The 22369-nt window shown below is 42.1% G+C and overlaps 1 protein-coding gene across 2 annotated transcripts; it reads right to left on the reverse strand.

The window, feature by feature from the left end:
• Window positions 1-1328: 1328 nt before the first annotated feature.
• On the reverse strand, window positions 1329-21403 carry slc25a17l (solute carrier family 25 member 17-like). 2 transcript variants are annotated; one of them, XM_067233733.1, is made up of 9 exons: window positions 21107-21403; window positions 20853-20913; window positions 20597-20663; window positions 20175-20323; window positions 19950-20066; window positions 19695-19840; window positions 1975-2070; window positions 1744-1826; window positions 1329-1579 (listed from the first exon to the last, which is right to left on the reverse strand). In XM_067233733.1, exons 1-9 carry the CDS (start codon window positions 21179-21181, stop codon window positions 1432-1434), a joined length of 942 nt encoding a protein of 313 aa, XP_067089834.1. In that variant the 5' UTR covers window positions 21182-21403; the 3' UTR covers window positions 1329-1431. The 2 variants fall into 2 exon arrangements, with proteins under 2 accessions (XP_067089834.1, XP_067089835.1); XM_067233734.1 differs by lacking the exons at window positions 20597-20663; window positions 20853-20913.
• Between the last annotated feature and the right edge of the window lie 966 nt (window positions 21404-22369).

The following is a 22369-nucleotide window of genomic DNA, read 5'->3' on the forward strand; positions in this document are numbered from 1 at the left end:
GTTTAAGTTAAAACTGGAAAACTGACATCAAAAGTGTAAATTGCATTGTTAAATGTGCAAATAGGAATGGGTTCAAAACACAAAAGGCAACACAAAGTTAAAGAGGAGAGCACCTATAGCATCTTATTGGTCCTTCACTGCAGCTTGCATGTCTCATTTCCCATCTCCTGTGTCAATAGGAGAGAAACTATTGTTTGATCTAGCTGTCTAGCACATAGGCACCAAATTTGTCACGGCTGGTTGATAAATTGGAACTTCCTTCTAAATAGGGTTGCAATCATCTGGAGGGGGCTGACAGTGATCTGTACTGCTGTGCATGGCTGCAGGAACTAGGGGTGCTGCAGCACCCCCTGCTGACAGCACGAAAATTTACAATTCTTGAAAATCCACCACCGCGGCACTGCCCTGCAACATTAACCCTCGTGCTGCCTTCGGGTCACATGACCCAAAGGTTCATAACGAACCATCGTTGTGTTTACCCAATTTTACCCAATACAAAAACAAATTAAAATAATTTTCTTTTAACCTTTGCAATGTGGGGGGTCTGAGACAGCCTAGCTGTTAAAAGAAAATGCTTCACTTTGTCTTTGTATGCGGTAAATCTGTCGCAATACGACGGTGGGTCACAATGACTGATGGGTCAGAATGACCCGAAGATAACACAAGGGTTAAGCCTCCCCAGCACCCCCCTGATAAAATATGTTCCCGCGGCTATGCCGCTGTGCGATGTACCAAGGTATACAGTGCTTAAGATGCAATGCTGCGGATGGTTGAAATGAACATGAAACTGCCTCTATCACTCCCATCCACCTCCTTGGCTCTGTACATTTAAAACAAGGTCATAAGTGCACGTTCAAGTTAAATCTAATGTTAGACAACCAACATCAATGACAGGTTATGCCACATAAATAAGCTTATGAGGTTTAAAGTGCAGCCAGCACGTTTCAAGTATAATGTAACAAATCTATCTTCAAAGAAATGCTTGTTAGCAATACTTGCTTACTTAATGCATACTGGCACACTATTCATCTAACTTGAGGATTCCCACCACCCAGCCACCAACAATGTTATTTTAATCTAGATAATATTAATCTGATTTGATGAGGGCAGAGTAGTGAAAACCAATGCAGTCAGAAAAGCTGTGAGTCAGAGAGAGAGGTAGTGGGAGTGGAAACCGTCGGGCTGAATCTTGTTGTGAAGGTTGGGCTGAAGATTGTTCCTCAAGCCTTTCCCCCCCTCAGCCCTTTCCCATTAAGCACCTGTCACATTCCACAAAAGGAAAAGATGTGAGGAATCACGCAAAGACTTTTGAGACCCACCGCATCTGATAGATTCTGTCTGATGATTTATGATGATTTATGAAAGACTTCAACGGTAAAAAATGCCAGTCCTGAATCAAAACACCTGAAAATAACCTGTCAGATAAAAGTCTCAGTGCTTCAGTTTCTTGTTCAGGCCCATGACTTTGAAGGTGACAGCTGTAATCTTCTCATACACTACGAACATTAGAGCAGCCGTTAGTACCGTCTGAAGGAGCTTGGCCTCCAGGCCTTTGTACAGGCCCAGCACTCCATGTCTCCTGCAAAGACAGAACAGACATCCTCAACACCCAGCAGTGATATACCATGCCACTCAAGACCATGACAAAAGGTCTATTCACAATCACTGATTCTTTGTGATCATAACCATGTCAGATTGCTGCCACTTTGAAAGGTAGGCAAGAGTTCAGTGAGCATTACTCACTTGATTCTGTCCATTAGGAGGAAGATAACATTTCTGAGACTTCCAAATACACCACCCTTGCCTTCAGCTTTGAACTGGCCAAACTGAGGTGGAAAAGTGTCTCTGAGTATGTTAATGACTGATTAATCATTATTAAATTAGCGTGTGTGTATATAGATAGATATAAGAATAAAACTTGACACCATTGAATGGAGACTGGACTGTATGTTTTGTGAATGCATGTCTGTTTACCCTTAGAATAGCCTGGACTGTCTGCAGGGGATATGTTGCTGTTGTAGCAATAGCCTTGGCAAGTGCTCCAATGAGAAAGATCTCGACAGAGGAAATCTGTATGTAGACCAAACAATGGTGTTGTTATCTTTAAGCCTGACATTGACTGAATTACTTTCTACAAAACTTTGAGAATTTTTTAGGGCTGGGGATCCTTAATTTTTGGAGATATCGATACCATTTTCGAGACTGCTTAACGATCCGAGTCTTTATCGATACCACTATCAATACTTTACTGGGGTGAGCTTGAGCTAACCACCATCTAAATAAATGAATTTGGCAAATGTTAAACATATAGAGCTCCGGGAGTTGACGTCATGCACTCCCAGCAACCACCGGTCAACGCCATTTTGGCAGGAAAGTGGAAAGCCCAGACCCCCACCCCTCGCCCCTCGACTTGAGGCAACGGCCCCGGTGGATATAGGTGGTATTGCATTTCCGATTTGCTACCTGACTCGTCCGGTCGTTTTTATTCTATTAACTCCAGTCAACATATCTAAAACTATCTCCCCCAATAATTATTTTTGATTCTTGAACCTGGCTTATAATACTAGCTTTTTCGTAGAATAATTTCGAAACCAATCCGAAATGGGTAAACTAGCACCCCATTTATTTGCTTACGTCAAGAAAAGTTGCCTGTAAACGTGCTCGCGGATACAAACAGGGGACAAGCACATAAGGGAACATCAGCAAATTGCTGGTTTACCTGAACTGAATGAGAACAAGGAGAAAGTGCTTGATAATCTACAGTTGCCTGCCTTTATAGCAAGTTTAACAAATGGTTGCACACATACATGACGGTTGTTTGTAGAGTTTATTTCCGTTATTTTAAAGCAGATTTAACCCTTTTGTAATGAACGCTATTATGCTCATGGCATGACGAAAGTAATTATAGCCCAATATAATTAGTTATAATATCGTGGCATGTTACGGCGTCATTATAGATTGTTGACATGTTATTCTGGAGCAAAGACAAAGATGTATAAATCATGTCTGATAACCACAATATTGTTATGGTCGTTATATTCTTAGAACTTTATGTCAGTTAACACCACAACGATGGCATTCACAATAAGCTAGTAATAGTAAGCAACACTCATCATCATTATAATAGTAACAGGCTCAGGGCCGGAGTGGGGCCACTTTTCAGCCCGGGAGTTTCAGTCCCAAGACCGGCCCTTTTTTTTTGTATACCAAACAGGGACGGATGCAGCCTGCTTTGACTGGGGGTGCAGTGAACCTTTCTGGGGGGTATCATGATTGTATTATTTTTTATATTGATACCATTTTTGAGACTGCTTAACGATCCGAGTGTTAATCAGGCACGGAGCCAGACGTTGTAAACATTCGGAGCTTTGCCCCAACCTAGGACGTATGGGTTTGATGTGAGTTTGATGTGTGCAAGATAGGCACTTCTACACTTAATGCGAGCATGCAAAGAGCGCGAGCGAAATGTTGGCCATTATTTGAGCGCAAAATAGTTTTTTGAGCTTTATGTAAAATAAACAGACTCCGGCCCTGCTCCCATCCATCCTCCCTGACGCGTATCGTTACGGTACGGCCGCCCGTCCCAGCTATCGGTAGCCGATCTGAGAAAACATTTTGGAAAAGACGCGCTATGGACCCAACCAACTCTATTTGGGAGGGGATAACTCCCTCACATGGTACAACCCATGCAGAGGCTGAGGGGTCAGAATGCGGAACGTGTGTAGCCTACTTTAAGAGAAGATAGACTAACCTGCCAAATGTCAAAAAATAAATAAAAATCCTCGACCGGCCCAAAAGTGAAGCGGCCCACCGGCCCAAAAGTGAAGCGGCCTACCGTAAAGTTCACATCTATCTGCTTCTTGATCGGACTTGTACCACATTCTGACATTTTTTTGGCAATGCCTTAGCTCCAGCTCACAAGCTCGCGACTGGTTGTCGCAAAGTATGACGTGTACAGCTAGTTGCAAGCATGCACGAGTTTCGGAGCTAGGAACAAGCTTCTGCGCAAGACCGGACGAGTCAGACTGGAAAGATGGCGCAGTCCATTTCGCGCTCTCGCTTGCCTCACTGCGCCACTGAGCACTTTTCATAGAAATGAATGGGGACGCCATCTTGGAAGAAAAATCTAGCTGTGTCTATTAATATATACGTCTATGGGAGCGCCAGAGTGTACATACATATATACTTACATACATATTATACATAGTTTAATAGGGGTTATGCGCAACATTCTTCCGGGTTCTACAAAACAGATGTAACTACTTCCGGCCGTCCGCTTCTGAGGTAAACACAGCGTAGTAATGGCCACCTTCGGTGTTTACAGGAGCTACCCTTAATTACAATTTCCGATGTACACCGTATTGCCAAACGGACGTCCAGAGCCCCGAGTACTCTGTTAGACAAGGTATTTAAGTTTTACGCCTCCTCATTTATTCATAATTATAAAGGCATGTAATATATGTAGCTTTTGCTAATGGCATCGGATATAGCGATAGTGGTAGCCTAGCTAACTATCAGTAGTTAGTTTAGACTTGTATGCTATCAGTAGTTTAGTCTTTTATTTTTGCTCGCAGACGATTAAAACAGTCAAACGAAGACTGCATTTTAGCGATGGGGTTATAGTACCAACAGTATAATTACTACGATGTCCTGTGTGTTTATGCTGGTCAACCGTTATGTAATCCATCTGACTGTAGGTCTAATGTGTCTAATGTAGACTGCTGTTCTGGCAGGTGTTTCAGATTTCTAAAATATTGTTAGAATAATGATAAAAGTACTGAATGGATGAATGCTGTATCTTCTTGTCCACCAGCTTTCATTTGACCATGAACATGTTCTTGACTATGTAAGCATTCTTCTGAGACACTTGATGAATGGCTATAGTCTACCTGTTAGTGGAGAAGTAAGGTAATTGGGGCAAAGTTGATTGACAGTAAATCTTTCTATTGCAACATATTCGGTATGGTATACCTCACCTCGTATTGTAATAGACTTGTAGGAAACCCCTTGTCAACAAACTTACCCCAGCAACTTTACTAGGCCAATTCTTAATTCAGCGGTATCTGAATAGTAGCAAAATTCACTTCAAAAGCACTTGAAAGGATACATCAGTATCAATGTTTGTCTAATTGTCTCTTTGTGTACTTTACACAGATAGTGCTACGTGATTCAGAACCTGTCGTCATGACCTCCAGTCAGTGTTTGTGCAAAGCTGGCACAGCAGTGTGTAATGACACTGCTCTTTCAGACAGCTCATTACTCAGAGCTCAATATCCAGGTTGTCCCCCCTGTTCATGCCTGCACAGAAACTGAAAAACAATAGCACAAGCCCAGAACTACAGTAAGGGTTGAGGCAAATGTACTGTATATGTAAGAGTTAGGCTATGTATGCAGCAATAAAAATTGTAAATTGCTAAAAGAAAGTATTGTGATCTAAGGTCAGAAGCATTTTGAGGTGCAGCGTAATATAGTGGAGACTCAGTTTGTTTTCCGAGCGGTAAATGGGACTGCACCCGACTACATCAAGTCTCTCCTCCAGCCTTACACCCCCACCCGCCAACTACGGTCTTCTTCTGACAACTGTCTGGTGGTCCCACCGCTCAGGAATGCCCGGTCCCAACACAAGCTCTTCTCCTGTCTGGCCCCCCAATGATGGAATCAATTCCCCACCTCCATCAGAGACACTGACTGTCTCCCCACGTTCAAGAAAAGGCTCAAGACGCACTTGTTCCGGTACTTAGGAATGATTGGCTGGACCTGATGTTAGTTTCCTCCAGGATCACAATGACTCTTATTGAGAGACTTGTTACTCTTGTTGGTTAGTTGTAACTGACAAAGTTATTGTACTCGCTGTGAATTATATTATTGTTGCTTGCTTTTTATACAGGTACACTCTTGCACTTCTGAAGTTCATGTTGTTTAATAGTAACTTGTCTAAACATGCTCTTATGGTTCTTCCCTTTGGGACTTATTTGGTTTTTCACAATGTATGCTTCATGTTTTGGCTATCCGCAATGTTTGGGGCTATCTCGTTGTTATGATCAGTTACCTATGCACTTTTGTAAAGCTGTCTTGGAAGTCGCTTTGGATAAAAGCGTCTGCTAAATGCATAAATGTAACTATCCCTCCAACGTCAACACCTGCAAAGTTTTTACCAAATGATGGAGTGGAAAGGGGGAAGTGAACATATGGACCAAAAGACTGGGGGTGGCATGTTTTGGATGGGAGATTGATGCCAATAATGACCATCAGGTCATTGGCAGAAGGATGATTGGATGAAGATTGGGATATGTATTTGTCATATAAATGGTGTTTCTGCCTATTCAAATTAGAGCATATTCAATAAGTGTGGAGCTCATGTGAATATTCAAATTAATTTCGAAAGAAACTTGTAATACAAAAAAAGTTACTTTTCATGTATACTTTTACTATGTTAAGTTTTATTGTGGTAGGAGTAAAGGAAAAAATTTAGCCTATTTGGGTGTATTTTGGGCATATTCGATTCGTGTATAGCTCATTTGCATATTAACATTCATTTTTAAAGAACTTGTAATACAAACAATGTTACTTGTCATGGGTAGTTTCATTGTGTAAAGTTTCATTTTGATAGTAGTAAAGGAAAAAAATAGCCCCATTGGGGTGTAATGTTGCCTGGCCTTATTGGCACACATCTCGGATTGATGATAATTTAACATATTTCCTCAACTAGGATTTCTTAGGACTTTTAGTATGTTGTTCTGGACACCTCATAGAATTAATCTAAGCTGCAAAAAAAAAATTACATTTAGTCTGTCGTAAAACGCTACTTTGCCTGGACTAATAGTAACAAAGTTACATACTAGCTAGTTATAACAGTTACACAGAAAGAGACACTATGACAACGAAGTCCAAGTGGACTCAAAGAACGCAGTGTTCGGCAATCAACTGCAACAACTACCAATGTGACAGTATTTATGCCTTTCATCGCTTTCCCAAAGACCCTGACAGGTAAATTTTGGCGGTAGCGTAATCTTATGCACCTGCTAACTTTAAAGTTTTTTTGTCTAGTAGTAGGCTAGTAAACTTAATTCCTTCTAGGAACTGCAGGTCCTATCCATATAAACCAGAATAATGATTTATATGGATATGACAGTAAATTAAAATGAGCTTCTTAAATCAATTTTCTGAATTCATATATTTCATTGATAACTTGTGTACTGTAGGCTAACGTTGTAATGTGTAGAGCTAGCGTTAGGTTACCTCCTGGGAAACGGTCTAACGTTAGGCTATTATAACGTTATATAAACTCATCACTTTATTCTTACCTGTCACACTTAGCCTAATGTAGAGAGTAATATAATTTATAAAATGCTTGAACTTCTCTGTCAATATAAGTTCTTTGCATCACCTAGCGCTGCAGATGTGTACGGAAGTGAGAAGCGGAAACGATTACATCTGTTTTCCGGTTCGAATGCTGGGCGCTCCGCATAACCCCTATTTGCTGCCTATTTCAATAAACGTCGATTCAACATGGTGGGTAGCTGCTGTGCGCCAGGATGCCTGAACCATCGGGGAAAAGATAAAGGGAGAGCATTTTATAGGATTCCTAAGATCCAGAGAAGAACCCCATAATTCCTGACAACCACCCATGGCTTCAACTGAGGATCATTCAGTCTCTTGGAATGACTTATCTGTAATAAATATGTAATGGCATTTTTGTGATGAAAAGTGCACTGATATAATATACGTTAGCTAACGTTAGTAGCTAACCGTTGACGAACGTTACAGACTAGCTAACGCTAGCTAGCTATACAAGTTATAAAACTGACTGCATTAACATTACACATAGCAATTTGTAGCAGGTAGACTTCAAAGTTGAATATTCATCACTAATCCAACTGATTGCATCCATTTATATCCCTCCAGGCTTTTGCAGGCTTTCAAAGACTCTAGATTAGGACGAATGAAAGTTGATAGTTGTAGCTAAATAACTGGATACAGACTGTCAGGGAAGCCTTCCGTTTCACTCCTAAAGGTCGTAAAAATAACTCCGGGAGCATTATATGGATCACTAATGTTTAATCGATCAAGTTTAGCTTTATATGTCTTTTGAATGAAAGTGCGCAGTGAACTCGGACAGGTTGAAATCCGTGCTGGCGGCGTTCATTTTAGCCACTACTTTCCTGCCAAAATGGCGACTTAAACAGCAAAGTCACGTGATGGGTTTCATGTGACCTCACACAATGGTCGCGGCGCCATCTTGGGGACCGAATTGCAAGATGCCGTCTATCTGCTGTGCTGTGGGCTGTGATAACAGCAAATCTCAAATACATAAATTACCTTTTACAATGTCCCAAAAAACCCTAAGCGTCATGAGAAATGAATTGCTGCTATCAAGAAGGATCACCGGACTCCTACAGAACATAATTTAAAATGTGAGCATGTATTCTGGACAGCCATCATTGTGCTAGCTGTCCAGAACAACGTTGATATAAATTTACATTAGTGACGTTAGTTATGTAAGGTATTTTATTATGAGCTTTCATTGTGACAAGGAGTCATTGTTCTGACAGTCTGGCGGAGTGAGTTAAATAAAGTGAGACGTGCAGTGCCGTCTTGGAAGCCTGTATCCTTCTTTTAAAGCCCAAACCTAAGTTTAGTTTAGCATAGCATATAAAACCCTTGGCTACAGTTATATGGTTGAATTATGTTATGTTGCTACTTGTTGGAGTGGCGTTAGTATGCTAAACTACTTTTCATTTGATGCCCTGATGTGACTGATATTACAACGTAATCTGATGGCAATTCAGTTCAGTGATATAAAAGCTATTTGTGTAATGTTAATATCGCTTGATTAACAGACTGTCACTGATCCTTCCTATGATAAAGAACATTTTCTTCATCTCCAGAATGATACATTCATTCATTAACCCATCCTGATGAGAAGTAGGGGTAGGCTTCGGTGCTTTTAAATGCCTTAATGGCTTCCCCGGTGTATGGAGAGGGATTGTGGACGAGGTAAATATAGATGTCAGCAAACGTCAAATTTGGCTGGTTTTTACTATACTTTAGTGGAGTAAGCAGTTCACTTGTCAGTATATAAGGATCAAAACCTAAAGTATCTGTCTAAATATTGTTTCTTTTTGTCGGTGGTAAGGTGTGCTATTTTCGTGTGCGACATCATTCATTCTCACTGAGGAGACCCGAGGAGAGGCTTCGAATTGGTCACCAAGATGCCGGCCGCAACAAAAAAGTCACGTGACTGAAACCCATGAATAGCAGCAACCACACAACACCATGTAAACAAGATTACTGAACAACATTTACAACAATAACTTAAGTAAAACAGATGTCAAATAGAACAAGGGGAACGTTTTGCTCTCAGGAGGAGGGTGGCTAAAAGGAGCACATATTGGCACAATGGATCCTGGCTCTGGCTAAATCTACAATTGTCCACTACAGATGTACTATCCAAAACCTAGATGAGTAACTAGTATAAATGACTGTGATTGGTTGGTTGACAAAAAGTGACATTGACAAGACGTTATGAAAACGGCGATGGACCTGCCCGGCTATCAACTCTTTAGAGCAGACCGCGATGCAACAGTCACCGGGAAAACAAAAGGCAGAGGTTACTGCTTTTATGTGAGTAACAAGTGGTGCAGCAATTTAACAGTCATCGCTGGATTATACTCCCCCGACCTGGAATTATTGGTGATACACTGCAAACCCTTGTACTCACCTAGAGAAATATTATCCATTATCCTTGCGTGTGTCTACGTCCAGCCCCAGGCGCACGCTGACACTGCACAGCAAAGTTTACCAGATCAGATCACGGAGGTGGAAAACAAGTTCCCTAACTCCACTTTATTTGTCATGGGTGACTTTAACCACACTGATCTGAGATCTGAACTTCCAAAATACCATCAACTGGCGCGCTGCGCCACCAGGGGAGAACGGACTCTTGATCATTGCTATTCTACCATCAAAGAGGCATATCGCGCGTGCACTCCATTAGGCAATGGCGATCATGCTGTGATTAACCCTTGTGTTATCTTTACCGCATACAAAACACTCAAATTATCTAAACTATCGACCATAGCATTACATATCAAAACAGAACGAACACAACAATAGAACTCCAAACAACCTCCAAACAATGCTTATTTAACTAAGCTAATGCCCTTAACTCAGTAGCTTTTCAGCTTGCCGCAGGGCATTCTGGGTACCAAGTGCAATGCACGAGTATAGGCGATCTTACAGCATTGTGTAACACACTTCGGTTGTGGATAGTATGTCCAGAAATAAATCAAGGTCACTCATTTAGTGGCAGAATTCATTGTTATGTCTACAAAATTATTTAGATATATTATAAGTTCAGCTAGCTTGCAAATCCTGAGGATAGCCTACTGTAGCAGACCTTTCTATGTGACAACGGACAAGGGTGTTTTGTCCCTCGGGAGTTGCCGTAGGCTTGATGCTGAAAGCATTACGTGAAATCAGTGAAGGCTGTTCGAATGGCGATGTCAAGAAGAGCAGTGGTGAAATACAAGTTATGAAAAGAGACCGCGTCCGTGTCTTATTGTCCACACTATCATATACAATTATATCTAAAACGAATTTACAAAGAGCTGGTTTGACTACTAAAGTTGAATTAGTAATGTTGCTAGCGATGCTAGCGTTATTTTGCTAGCTAGCCTAGCCTATAATATTTCACTGGGTTTGCAGCTGTTTGATTAACTGAAATTATTATGAAATGTTATGTTCTACTAGCCATTTGCCTACTTTAGCAAGTCACTGTATTTCCAAGCCCTGATAGTGTAACTGAGAAAACAGTAAATAATTTCTCTTTCAAGTAATAAGCCCCCGTTCAAGTGTTGAGCATAAAATAAGCTGCACGGTCAGTAGAGATCTTGAGAGAAGCCACTTTTTTGTTGTATAACCGGAGTGTAAACCGCTTCGAAATATAAGCCGCACAAGCACAAGAAAACTGTAAAATCGTAGTACAAGTCTTATTTTCCTACTTATTTTCCGTAAAATACGATAAGAGATCTGTCCAGAAACGAACACCTGTTGCAACTGAATCACTACAAACCTGTTTTGACATTACAGACTGGGCAGCTATTATGCTGGCATGCAATAACATTGATGAGTATGCAGACACATGCTCATCTTACGTCTACTTTTGTGAGGAACTCTGCATCCCCAGACAATCCATTGTAATTTATGGAAATAATAAATCGTGGTTCAATAAGGTGAGGCTACTGAGGAGAGAAGGAGGTGGCCCACAGGAGCGGAGACAAGGACGCGTACACCAAAGCCAAATATGCCCTCAGCAAAGCCATCCAGCATGCTAAAGGGGTGTATAAGGCAAGAATTGAACAACAGGTCGGGGATAAGAACATCAGTGCTGTCTGGAAGGGCCTACAATCTGCCACGGGCTACAAGAAGAAGCCCCCCCCCCCCCACCTCTAACAACCCAAATCTACTAGACCAGTTCAATGTGTTCTGCACAAGGTTTGAAGCACTGCGTGGGTCCCCCCCCTCCATCCCCGCCGCTTCCCCTCCTCCTGCCACCACCTCCCCTGCCCATGCCACCACCTCACCTACTCCACTGGTCATCACTGAGCATGAGGTTCGGAAGGCTCTTCAAAGGTCAGAACACCAGGAAAGCGTGTGGGCCGGACATGGTGTCACCTGTTACCCTCAAGCACTGTGCCAGCGAGCTGGCTCCAGTGTTTACGGACATTTTTAACCAGTCTCTTAATTTATGCCGTGTTCCTGTATGCTTCAAATCTGCTGTCTTCATTCCAGTGCCGAAAAAGCCAAAGGTCACCTGCTTGAATGACTACAGACCGGTCGCCCTCACCTCTGTAGTCATGAAGGTATTTGAACGCTTGGTCCTCTCCTATCTCAAAGCATTCACTGACCACCTCATGGACCCCCTCCAATTTGCATACAGACCTAAATGCTTATATATGCTTCTGCGTTTTTCAAAAACGGACACATGGGAACACCCTCTTCTCCGAGGAACGCCCTCTACGAGCTCTCCCTCAGCCCTCGGAGAGCCCCGGAGAGCTCGACGTGCACCTCCTGAATTTTCTAACTATCCGTCGTGAGCGACGGAGAGCTACGGAGACCCCCCTTGGCTGTGATTGGTCAGTATTAAGAATCGCTTGCGTCAGGGGCGGGGGCGGGGTTGCCGGGATAAACAGGACGAACAGAATCCTTTGACCGCCATTGCTGTAAGTTTTCACAATTCATATTTCAGCTAAACAGTACATACAGTTAGGTCCATAAGTATTTGGACATTGACACCATTTTCATCATTTTGGCTCTGTATACCACCACAATGGATTTGAAATGAAACAATCAAGATGTGCTTTAAGTGCAGACTTTCAGCTTTAATTTCAGGGTATTTACATCCAAATCAGGTGAACGGTGTAGGAATTACAATACATTTTATATGTGCCCCCCCCCCTTTTTAAGGGACCAAAAGTAATTGACAATTGGCTGCTCAGCTGTTCCATGGCCAGGTCTGTTATTCCCTCATAAAGGGAGTTCGTTATTTCATTGACAAGGAGCAGATAAAAGGTCTAGAGTTCATTTCAAGTATGGTATTTGTGTTTGGAATCTGTTGCTGTCAACTCTCAATATGAAGTCCAAAGAGCTGTCACCATCAGTGAAGCAAGCCATCGTTAGGCTGAAAAATCAAAACAAACCTATCAGACAGATAGCAAAAACATTAGGTGTGGCCAAATCAACTGTTTGGTACATTCTTAAAAAGAAAGAACGCACTGGTGAGCTCAGCAACACCAAAAGACCCGGAAGACCACGGAAAACAACTGTGGTGGATGACAGAAGAATTATTTCCCTGGTGAAGAAAAACCCCTTCACAACAGTTGGCCAGATCAAGAACACTCTCCAGGAGGTAGGCGTATCTGTGTCAAAGTCAACAATTAAGAGAAGACTTTACCAGAGTAAATACAGAGGGTTCACCACAAGATGTAAACCATTGGTGAGTCTCAAAAACAGGAAGACCAGATTAGAGTTTGCCAAAAAACATCTAAAAGAGCCTGTACAGTTCTGGAACAACATCCTATGGACAGATGAGACCAAGATCAACTTGTACCAGAATGATGGGAAGAGAAGAGTATGGAGAAAGGAAGGAACTGCTCATGATACAAAGCATACCACCAAATCAGGTGAACGGTGTAGGAATTACAACACATTTTATATGTGGCCCCCCCTTTTTAAGGGACCAAAAATAATTGGACAAACTAACAATCATAAATCTAATTGTCACTTTAATACTTGGTTGCAAATCCTTTGCAATCAATGACAGCCTGAAGTCTGGAACCCATAGACATCACCAGACGCTGGGTTTCGTCCCTGGTGATGTTCTGCCAGGCCTCTACTGCAACTGTCTTCAGTTCCTGCTTGTTCTTGGGGCATTTTCCCTTCAGTTTTGTCTTTAGCAAGTGAAATGCATGCTCAACTGGATTTAGGTCAGGTGATTGACTTGGCCATTGCAGAACATTCCACTTCTTTGCCTTAAAAAACTCTTTGGTTGCTTTCGCAGTATGCTTCGGGTCATTGTCCATCTGCACTGTGAAGCGCCGTCCTATGAGTTCTGAAGCATTTGGCTGAATCTGAGCAGATAATATTGTCCGAAACACTTCAGAATTCATCCTACTGCTTTTGTCAGCAGTCACATCATCGATAAATACAAGGGAACCAGTTCCATTGGCAGCCATACATGCCCGCGCCATAACACTACCTCCACCATGCTTCACTGATGAGGTGGTATGCTTTGTATCATGAGCAGGTCCTTCCTTTCTCCATACTCTTCTCTTCCCATCATTCTGGTACAAGTTGATCTTGGTCTCATCTGTCCATAGGATGTTGTTCCAGAACTGTACAGGCTCTTTTAGATGTTTTTTGGCAAACTCTAATCTGGTCTTCCTGTTTTTGAGACTCACCAATGGTTTACATCTTGTGGTGAACCCTCTGTATTTACTCTGGTAAAGTCTTCTCTTAATTGTTGACTTTGACACAGATACGCCTACCTCCTGGAGAGTGTTCTTGATCTGGCCAACTGTTGTGAAGGGGTTTTTCTTCACCAGGGAAATAATTCTTCTGTCATCCACCACAGTTGTTTTCCGTGGTCTTCCGGGTCTTTTGGTGTTGCTGAGCTCACCAGTGCGTTCTTTCTTTTTAAGAATGTACCAAACAGTTGATTTGGCCACACCTAATGTTTTTGCTATCTGTCTGATAGGTTTGTTTTGATTTTTCAGCCTAACGATGGCTTGCTTCACTGATGGTGACAGCTCTTTGGACTTCATATTGAGAGTTGACAGCAACAGATTCCAAACACAAATACCATACTTGAAATGAACTCTAGACCTTTTATCTGCTCCTTGTCAATGAAATAACGAACTCCCTTTATGAGGGAATAACATAGACCTGGCCATGGAACAGCTGAGCAGCCAATTGTCCAATTACTTTTGGTCCCTTAAAAAGGGGGGGGGCACATATAAAATGTATTGTAATTCCTACACCGTTCACCTGATTTGGATGTAAATACCCTGAAATTAAAGCTGAAAGTCTGCACTTAAAGCACATCTTGATTGTTTCATTTCAAATCCATTGTGGTGGTATACAGAGCCAAAATGATGAAAATGGTGTCAATGTCCAAATACTTATGGACCTAACTGTATAAATCAGCATCTGAATTAAAATGTGACGAGAAATGGGCAGTGTAGTTGCTGAAAATGTGTGTATTTTATTGATGAAACCGCTCATTTGTAAATTTGCTCCGACTTCTCGATAACCTAGGTAAATAAACACTCCACGACGATTTACAAAAAAAAGTTGCGCCACCTACTCTTCTGGCGGTGAATTGTTTTCAGCACCCACAGCCTACGGAGAACCATAAACGCAGTCTATCCGTCTGTATCCGTGCGTATCCGTGCGCCCGCCCATCCGTAAACGGAGACGCAGAAGCATATTGCGGCCTTAACCGCTCAGTAGACGAGGCAATCAACATAGCCCTTCACTATATTCTACAACACCTGGACAATCGGAACACCTTTGCAAGGGTCCCGTTTGTGGATTATAGTTCTGCCTTTAACACCATCATTCCCGACCTCCTCCATAGCAAACTGACCCATCTGAACATCCACCCCCTCACCTGCTCATGGATTACAGATTTTCTCACCAACAGGTTGTCAGGCTGGGCCCGCATCTGTCACAGCCCCGCACAGTTAACACCGGTGCACCTCAGGGTTGTGTGCTGTACCCCATGCCGTTCTCCCTGTACACCAACGACTGCTCCTCTGGTGACCCGTCTGTCAAGACCATCAAGTATGCAGACGACACCACCATGATAGGTCTCATCAGTAAAGGCCGAATTATACTTCTACGACTCCGTTACGGACAGACGGACGGATTGATTTAATTTATAGTACTCCGAAGGCTGTGGGTGCTGAAAACAATTCACCGCCAGAAGAGTAGGTGGCGCAACGGTTTTTTGTAAGTCGTCATCGAGTGTTTATTTACCTAGGATATCGAGAAGTCGGAGCAAATGTACAAATTAGCCGTTTCATCAATAAAATACACACATTTTCAGCAACTACACTGCCAATTTCTCATTTTTTTAATTCAGATGCTGATTTACATGTACTGTTTAGCTGAAATATGAATTGTAAAAACTTACAGCAATGGTGGTCAAAGGATTCTGTTCGTCCTGTTTATCACAGCCATCACGGCAACCCCGCCCCCGCCCCAGACGCAAGCGGTTCTTAATACGGACCAATAACAGCCAAGGGGTATCCGTAAAATGACGGACAGACGGATAGTCAGGAAAATCAGGAGGTGCACGTAGTGTTCTCCGAGGGGCTCGGAGAGGGCACGGAGAGGGAATTCCTCGTCGGAGAGGGCTTTCCCTGTGTCCGTCTCCGAAAAAACAGAGAAGTATAAATCGGCCTTAACAACAATGAGTCTGCCTACCGGAGGGAGGTCGGCCATCTAGAGTCCTGGGCCCCGTTTGTCGTAAGGGTTGAAGCTAAGTTAATCAATTGTCCCTTTAGCCAGTTAACATTAGCGAGATGAGTGAGAACAGCAAATATCGGTTCGTCAACGGCTGATCCGCATCCAAATCATGTGGTTAATTTCAATCAGGCTAAACTTATCAGGGAAATTGCACGTGCACGTCCTACTTCAAAAGGCAGGAAAGGTCGATAACCAAAACCGTGATTTTCTAACGGTATGATGGCGGAAAAGACGAAAGAGAGAGCGGTGATAGGCTATCTCGCCATCCGAGCAAACTATTATAATGAGTCTCTACGAAGACAATAAGCATATTATCATGGCTAAGTCAAACACTGCCACCGCTGCCAGAGCAAGGCAAGCAGCTTGGCAAAAAATTGCCGATAAGCTAAATGCGAAAGTTTTGGGGAAATGTATAGGCTCATCTTAAGTGCCTCATTACCCCAATCAATCAGATCACATTTCTTTAAATGTGCCTGCTGGCAGTAGGCTTAATGGAAATTAATAATCGAATGAGATCTTGCTAGCGAAAATAATGATCTCAACTCTTTCAGAATAAGTAGGGGGCTTGGACAGTGACAGACTGTGGCTGTGCCAAGTGTTGTCACAGCCTCACTTTGGGAAAGCATGCCCTACTGGGAACATTAGGGGAGACTGTTGGGCACAGAATCTAATTGTCTTCTTTGGAAAGGGCAACATTTGGGACACTCATGTAGGGGCAGCATAAAGGGCACTTCATAACAGCACCTTTTTCCGTTGGAAGTAAGGGCATGGGAACAGTCCAATTTAGGCCATTGTAAGGGCACCTTATAGGGTACTGCATCACATTTTCTATACTATAAAGGAACTCTTTTTACATTTATAGAGGGCACACTGTCATTTATTGCGTGGGGCATCCTGTGCACTCAAGCATATTTCACAATGTGAATGGCAGACAGTAGGGCTCTTGGTCTAATATTTGCCACTCTGGGCATTTTAGAAACGCTTTCAACCATGGGGGCACCAGGCAGTCACCCCCTGAGTCTTCCAATGGGCCTGGATATACCCATGGGGACAGTATATTGCACCTATAATATTGGGGAAGCCAGAGGAGAGGTAATATACAGGCTTGTCAACATATAGGCTACTTTAAACAATGAAAATACTTTATACAATTGAATAAAAAGTCCTCCTTGATTCTTTGTGTTTCAAGATTACCTGAAAAACTGATGATAATATTCAGGTACTGCTTTGAAGCAAGGTATACCCTTCATATTTCCTGGCATAGTTGCCCGTTCAAGAATGTCCCACATGCAAAGACATAGACAGATGCAGACAGACTGAACAGTGTCAAGGCTTGGCTACAGTGGGTTTGCTTCCTTGTGTGTGATTCCAGCAGACTACATAGTCTAGGCCTACCTACATAGACTGCAGTCTACTACCCTCCTTTCTACTATTATAGTCTACTCTCCTTTCTATTACTTTTTACAAAGGATGGTAGGCTGCTCTTATGTGTTCATTGCCATCCTTAAGAGTTGCTAAAGTGTTATTTCATATATATATTTATGTTTTTTTTTTTTTTTAAGAATGACAATTAAATTTATCTAGATAAACTATGCTGGGCCTGCTGAACCTATACTTCTTCCACAGATACTGGTCAGGGAACCATTACTTCTGTCTCTGAAGACCCTTGGGGCTGGTGGGATAAACGCTCTTTGTATAATCTGAGCACCTTCATCCACCACAGGGTTGTCAAAGAACGGATACGCCATAATTGATTGTAACTTGTCTAGACGCTCTGCTTAGTTTCTAAGTCCTTATTTTATGTCAATTAACCAATGGCTTTTGAAAACAAAAGTGACATTATTTCTTAACTTGTTTATTTAAATTAATATCTTTTTTGGAGATTAAGTAAACATGTAGCTAAATCATTAATGTCTGTACTTCAAAAAGTCTGAATTTACGTTTCCGAACACGGACCAAAGTGGTTTGCGCGCAGGAATTTACTCGACGGAACTGTCTTTTGAGATTCTGTTTCCGCCTGTTTGAAATTATTTGCAACACATTTTAGTTTAGCTTGACTTTTAGCCTGACACGGATCAGGCTAGTTCCGAAGTATAAGTTACCTTGGTTACGTAGCTAGAACTAAAATAAGCCACCTTAATGGAACGGAACTCTCGCTAAAGTAAGTGAGACTTGGCGAGATAAGTCTAGCTTTTCCTTAATCGACGTTGATGGAACACCCCCCTGGTGTGCAGTCAACAACCTAGAGCTCAATGTCAACAAGACAGTGGAGGTGATTGTGGACTTTCAGAAAAAGGTTCCGACATATCCTCCACTTGTCATCAACAACTCATCTGTCACTGTAAAAGGGCATTTCAAGTTCCTAGGCACAACCATCACCAACACACTAAAATGGGACAATAACATCACTCAATTAGTGAAGAAAGGTCAACAGCGCCTGTTCTTCCTCCAGCAGCTGAGAGGACTACAGGTCAGCCCCCCCCATCATGGTGCAGTTTTACAGGGCTATCATTGAGTGTGCTTACATCCTCTCACTCGGTCTGGTATGACTGTCTCTGCCCGCTCTAAGGCCAGGGTCCAAAGAGTCGTAAGGGCAGCAGAGCGCATCATCGGCTGCCCCCTTCCCTCCATCAAGGACCTTCACAGTTCCAGATCCCTCAGGAAAGCAATAAAGATCACGGCAGACCCCTCACATCCTGCCAACTGTCTCTTTAACCATCTCCCCTCTAGACGGCGATACAGGGCCATCATGACCAAAACATCACCTCAACAGTTTTTTCCCCCAAGCAATAGCCCTCCTAAATAGCTCTTACACATGAACTTTATGCCACTTTATTTAACATTACTATTGTTGCACTACCTCCACTCTTTTATTTATTTTTTGCTCATACTGGTACTATCTGTCCTTGTATTGTTTTTCTGTTTTGTCTTGTTGTTATATTTGTGATGTTATAGCCTGCATGGAGAATACCAAATCAAATTCCTAGTATTGTATACATGTAGAAATAAAGTTGAATTGAAAAGTTTAACACGTTTCAACAAAAGGCACCTGATATAGCTAAATGACCAGCAAACCAAACAACCCTTCCTTATCTCATCCCTATGTTGTTCTGTCTCTGTTATTGTTTAACAAGATGCTTAAGCAGCCCACAGAGCCATGCTCCCTGTGACTATGTTTTGAATGATCAGCAGCAGGGCGGGGGAGGCTAGTCTTTACTCACACAATGACTGTGTTCGTAAATAATTTTTCCGGTTCGATTGAATTTAGCACTTTTATTAGACAATCGATGTGTTTGTGCACCAGTGATTTGATTTAAATGACCTGACTTATCTCTTGAGACATAAGTTACATTATATTACCTAGTCTCGATAACGGTATCGATAAGCTCGGACCTTATTGATCTTCGGGTTTTGAGAAATTTGGAACCGGGTCCTTACAGAACCGGGTATCGATCCCCATCCCTAGAACATTTCTCTATGTCCCCCTCTCTCCATTCTTTCCTCTTGCTATTTGTGCGTTCTAAGCAACCTAATTTGACAGATGAAGGAACAGTATGAAACCATCTTATCAATTCAACAGAAACAAGGTCAAAGAAGCAGACAGGTAATGCGACAAAGCTCTCCTAGTATTAGAACACAGCCACTCTCTCCCATTCTCTCACCCGCCTCCCTCCTTGGCCAGCCCTCCTCTTCATGGTCTCATAGAACATGAACTGCATGGCAGGATTCAACACCAGAACCAGAGAAGGCAGGATACCATTCCAAAGCGTCCCCACTCCCTCTTTGGCTATGATCTGGGAAAAAGCATCTGGAGAGATGTTTCAGTTATTTTCTCTCTGGGACAGAAAACAACACATATTATCTGTATTATGAACTAGACCAATAGGAGACCAATAGTGTTGGCCACAGACACACACCAAATATGCCCTTGTAGTGGGTTTGATGCAGGTCTTCATTCCTAAACTTTGCCCCCTGTAGCTTCAGCCGAGTGTTGACCACCCACATGGGTGTGGTCAGGATCACGTTCACAGCACCTAAGGAGGTAGCTGTAATTAGGCGACATCTATTTTCAAATGCTAATTGCCTCATTTAACCACAACTCTAAAGAAATTAGATAACTGATAACTTCAGGGTGTTCTCACCTGATATAAAGCCCATAAGCAGGTCTTTGCTCGGTCTGGACTTGCCTGACACCATCAGTTTCTTAAGTGTGTTGAAGGTGTAGAAGTAGACAAAGTTTGAGCAGCACAGGCTGGAGATAACAGGGAACCAGCCTCTGTACAAAGACAACCTGATGCAGAAAAGAGGATATAGAGTCATATCTGATCAATCTTAGTTTAGCCTTATAAACATGAATTGACTTGTTTAAACTCCAAAGCTTATAGAAAAAAAATTCTAAACACAGCAGCACAATCAAGGCCATGTACACGTTTGTAAAAAGCAATATTACTGTTGATAGATCAAATCAAACTATGGTAATTGGATTATGGTGGCGTGGTGTGAAGATTAACTCAGTGAACGGAATTATTGTGCTCCATGTTTACTACTTCAGTAGGCAACTTACACGCCTTCTTCCTTTGCTATTTCAACCAGAATGACGGGGGTAGTTTGGGCCTTCCGACTTTCATCCACTGAAAGAAGAGAAAGGGGAGCATGGCTTCCTATTTAATTTCACCTATGGAATATTCTAATACATTCGAACCTGCTGCATATCGGCCGTCCAGCAAAAATAGATAATCTAGAATAGATTGTTCTTTGAGACCTTTGTTCAGAGTCCAATTCGCAAGCAGTCAAGCCAGGCCTATGCTCAATGTACCCACCCTGCAGTCTGATCCTGGCTGTGTCCAAAGGAAAGAAGACGGTCATCGCCGTCATGCTACCCTAGAAACAAATGCATTCTGCAGTGTGAGTTAATGTGTTGTCTTTGACAGGGGCAGTCATAAGACGATACAACGCCACTTCCTCTCCGACACCGGTTCCCTGTGTTCGGCTTGGCCTTGGGTGAGAACATGTAGCCTAACGTAAATAAACATAAAATAAGACATAAAATGTGTTATGTTGAACTATTTCTTACCACTGCACCAGCCAAGGCATGCACCAACGTCTCATAAGACAAAAGGCCGATAGCCGAGTCACCGTTGTTGGACATTTCTTGTTGTACGATCGTGGACTGTCAAATGAAATCAAACACCGGAACAACGACTGCCAAAGCTGCCCGTTAAATAAAGGGTTGTCCTGCGTGCGACTGATGGTATTGGTTGAACTGCTTTCCAAACTATCTAAGCCGACATTGCAAAAGAGGTGGGCTTTGACACAGCAATCAATAAGTACAGTTGTGTGTGCGCACTACCTCAGACTCGGCACACTGTTCCGTCTATGGTTCCGTCCCCTTTTGCTACGCAGTTTGTGAGATGCACGCACCCAACGAGTGATACTGCCATCTACTGTGAAGGATGGATAATTAGTGTGTTTGCTGAAAGCAAAAACACTATTGTTATTCTGCATACTTATTATTTTTGTGTGTTTGCTGAAAGCAAAAACATCATTGTTATTTTGCATACTTCTAATTATTAATTTTCCTCACCCTTTTTTTTGCTCGCTAACTAGTTTCACACCGTTTAAGCTAGAAACACCGTTCAAACTTCATTTGATAAAGTCTGAACTGAGTGTGCTTTCACTTTTCTCACTGATAACACTTAGTTTTTAAGATATTAAAGTTGAACACTTTCCTGCCTGAATATGCACTTTTTCAAACAATATACCTGAACTGAAGTAGGGCTTTCTAATTATGTAAATATTTATATGATGTAAGGCAAATCATCCTTTATCAAGACGATTTCACGGAGCCATTTTGACAAAAATCTTCTCCATCTGCAATACTTTTTTACAAAACGTAATTTTTAACCACTTTAAATACAAGATAGAGGACAAGTTAGAGTTTATGATACCTACGTCATGTTGTGATGAATTCAGATCAGTAGACAGATTTAAGATAGACTGTTTTGTTTAAAAGTTATAACCACTGAAGTGGTGAGTGGGAAAACGCAATTCTTTCATAATCGAGCTAGCGCGATGGCTCACCAACGGTTCAACTTTTTTCCACAATCAACCAAATTGGCCAAAGAAGGTATGTACATTGATCTTAAAGTGTACATAATCTAGCTAGATCATTTTTCTTTTAGCAAGTTTCACAGAAATCTGCAAAAATCAAGGCTCAACACTGATAGCTGACAGTCATGAACAGCCAAACCGGGGTCACGTAAGAGTTTGCTGCAGCTGGCTTTAATCCTACGAACAAATGCTTCGTAACTGAAAATGTTTAACTTTTAATTAAGCA

Source organism: Osmerus mordax, chromosome 3, assembly GCF_038355195.1.
Source record: "Osmerus mordax isolate fOsmMor3 chromosome 3, fOsmMor3.pri, whole genome shotgun sequence".
In the NCBI taxonomy this organism is placed as follows: Eukaryota; Metazoa; Chordata; class Actinopteri; order Osmeriformes; family Osmeridae; genus Osmerus; species Osmerus mordax.

Excerpts from the sequence above, each read along its gene's own strand:
- slc25a17l (XM_067233733.1), bottom strand. The coding sequence starts at position 21,181 with ATGTCCAACAACGGTGACTCGGCTATCGGCCTTTTGTCTTATGAGACG. Across the intron at positions 2,071-19,694 it reads CTGGCCAAGGAGGGAGGCGG|ATTTCCTCTGTCGAGATCTT; the intron begins GTGAGAGAATGG and ends GTCTACATACAG. Across the intron at positions 1,580-1,743 it reads CTCCTAATGGACAGAATCAA|GAGACATGGAGTGCTGGGCC; the intron begins GTGAGTAATGCT and ends CTGTCTTTGCAG.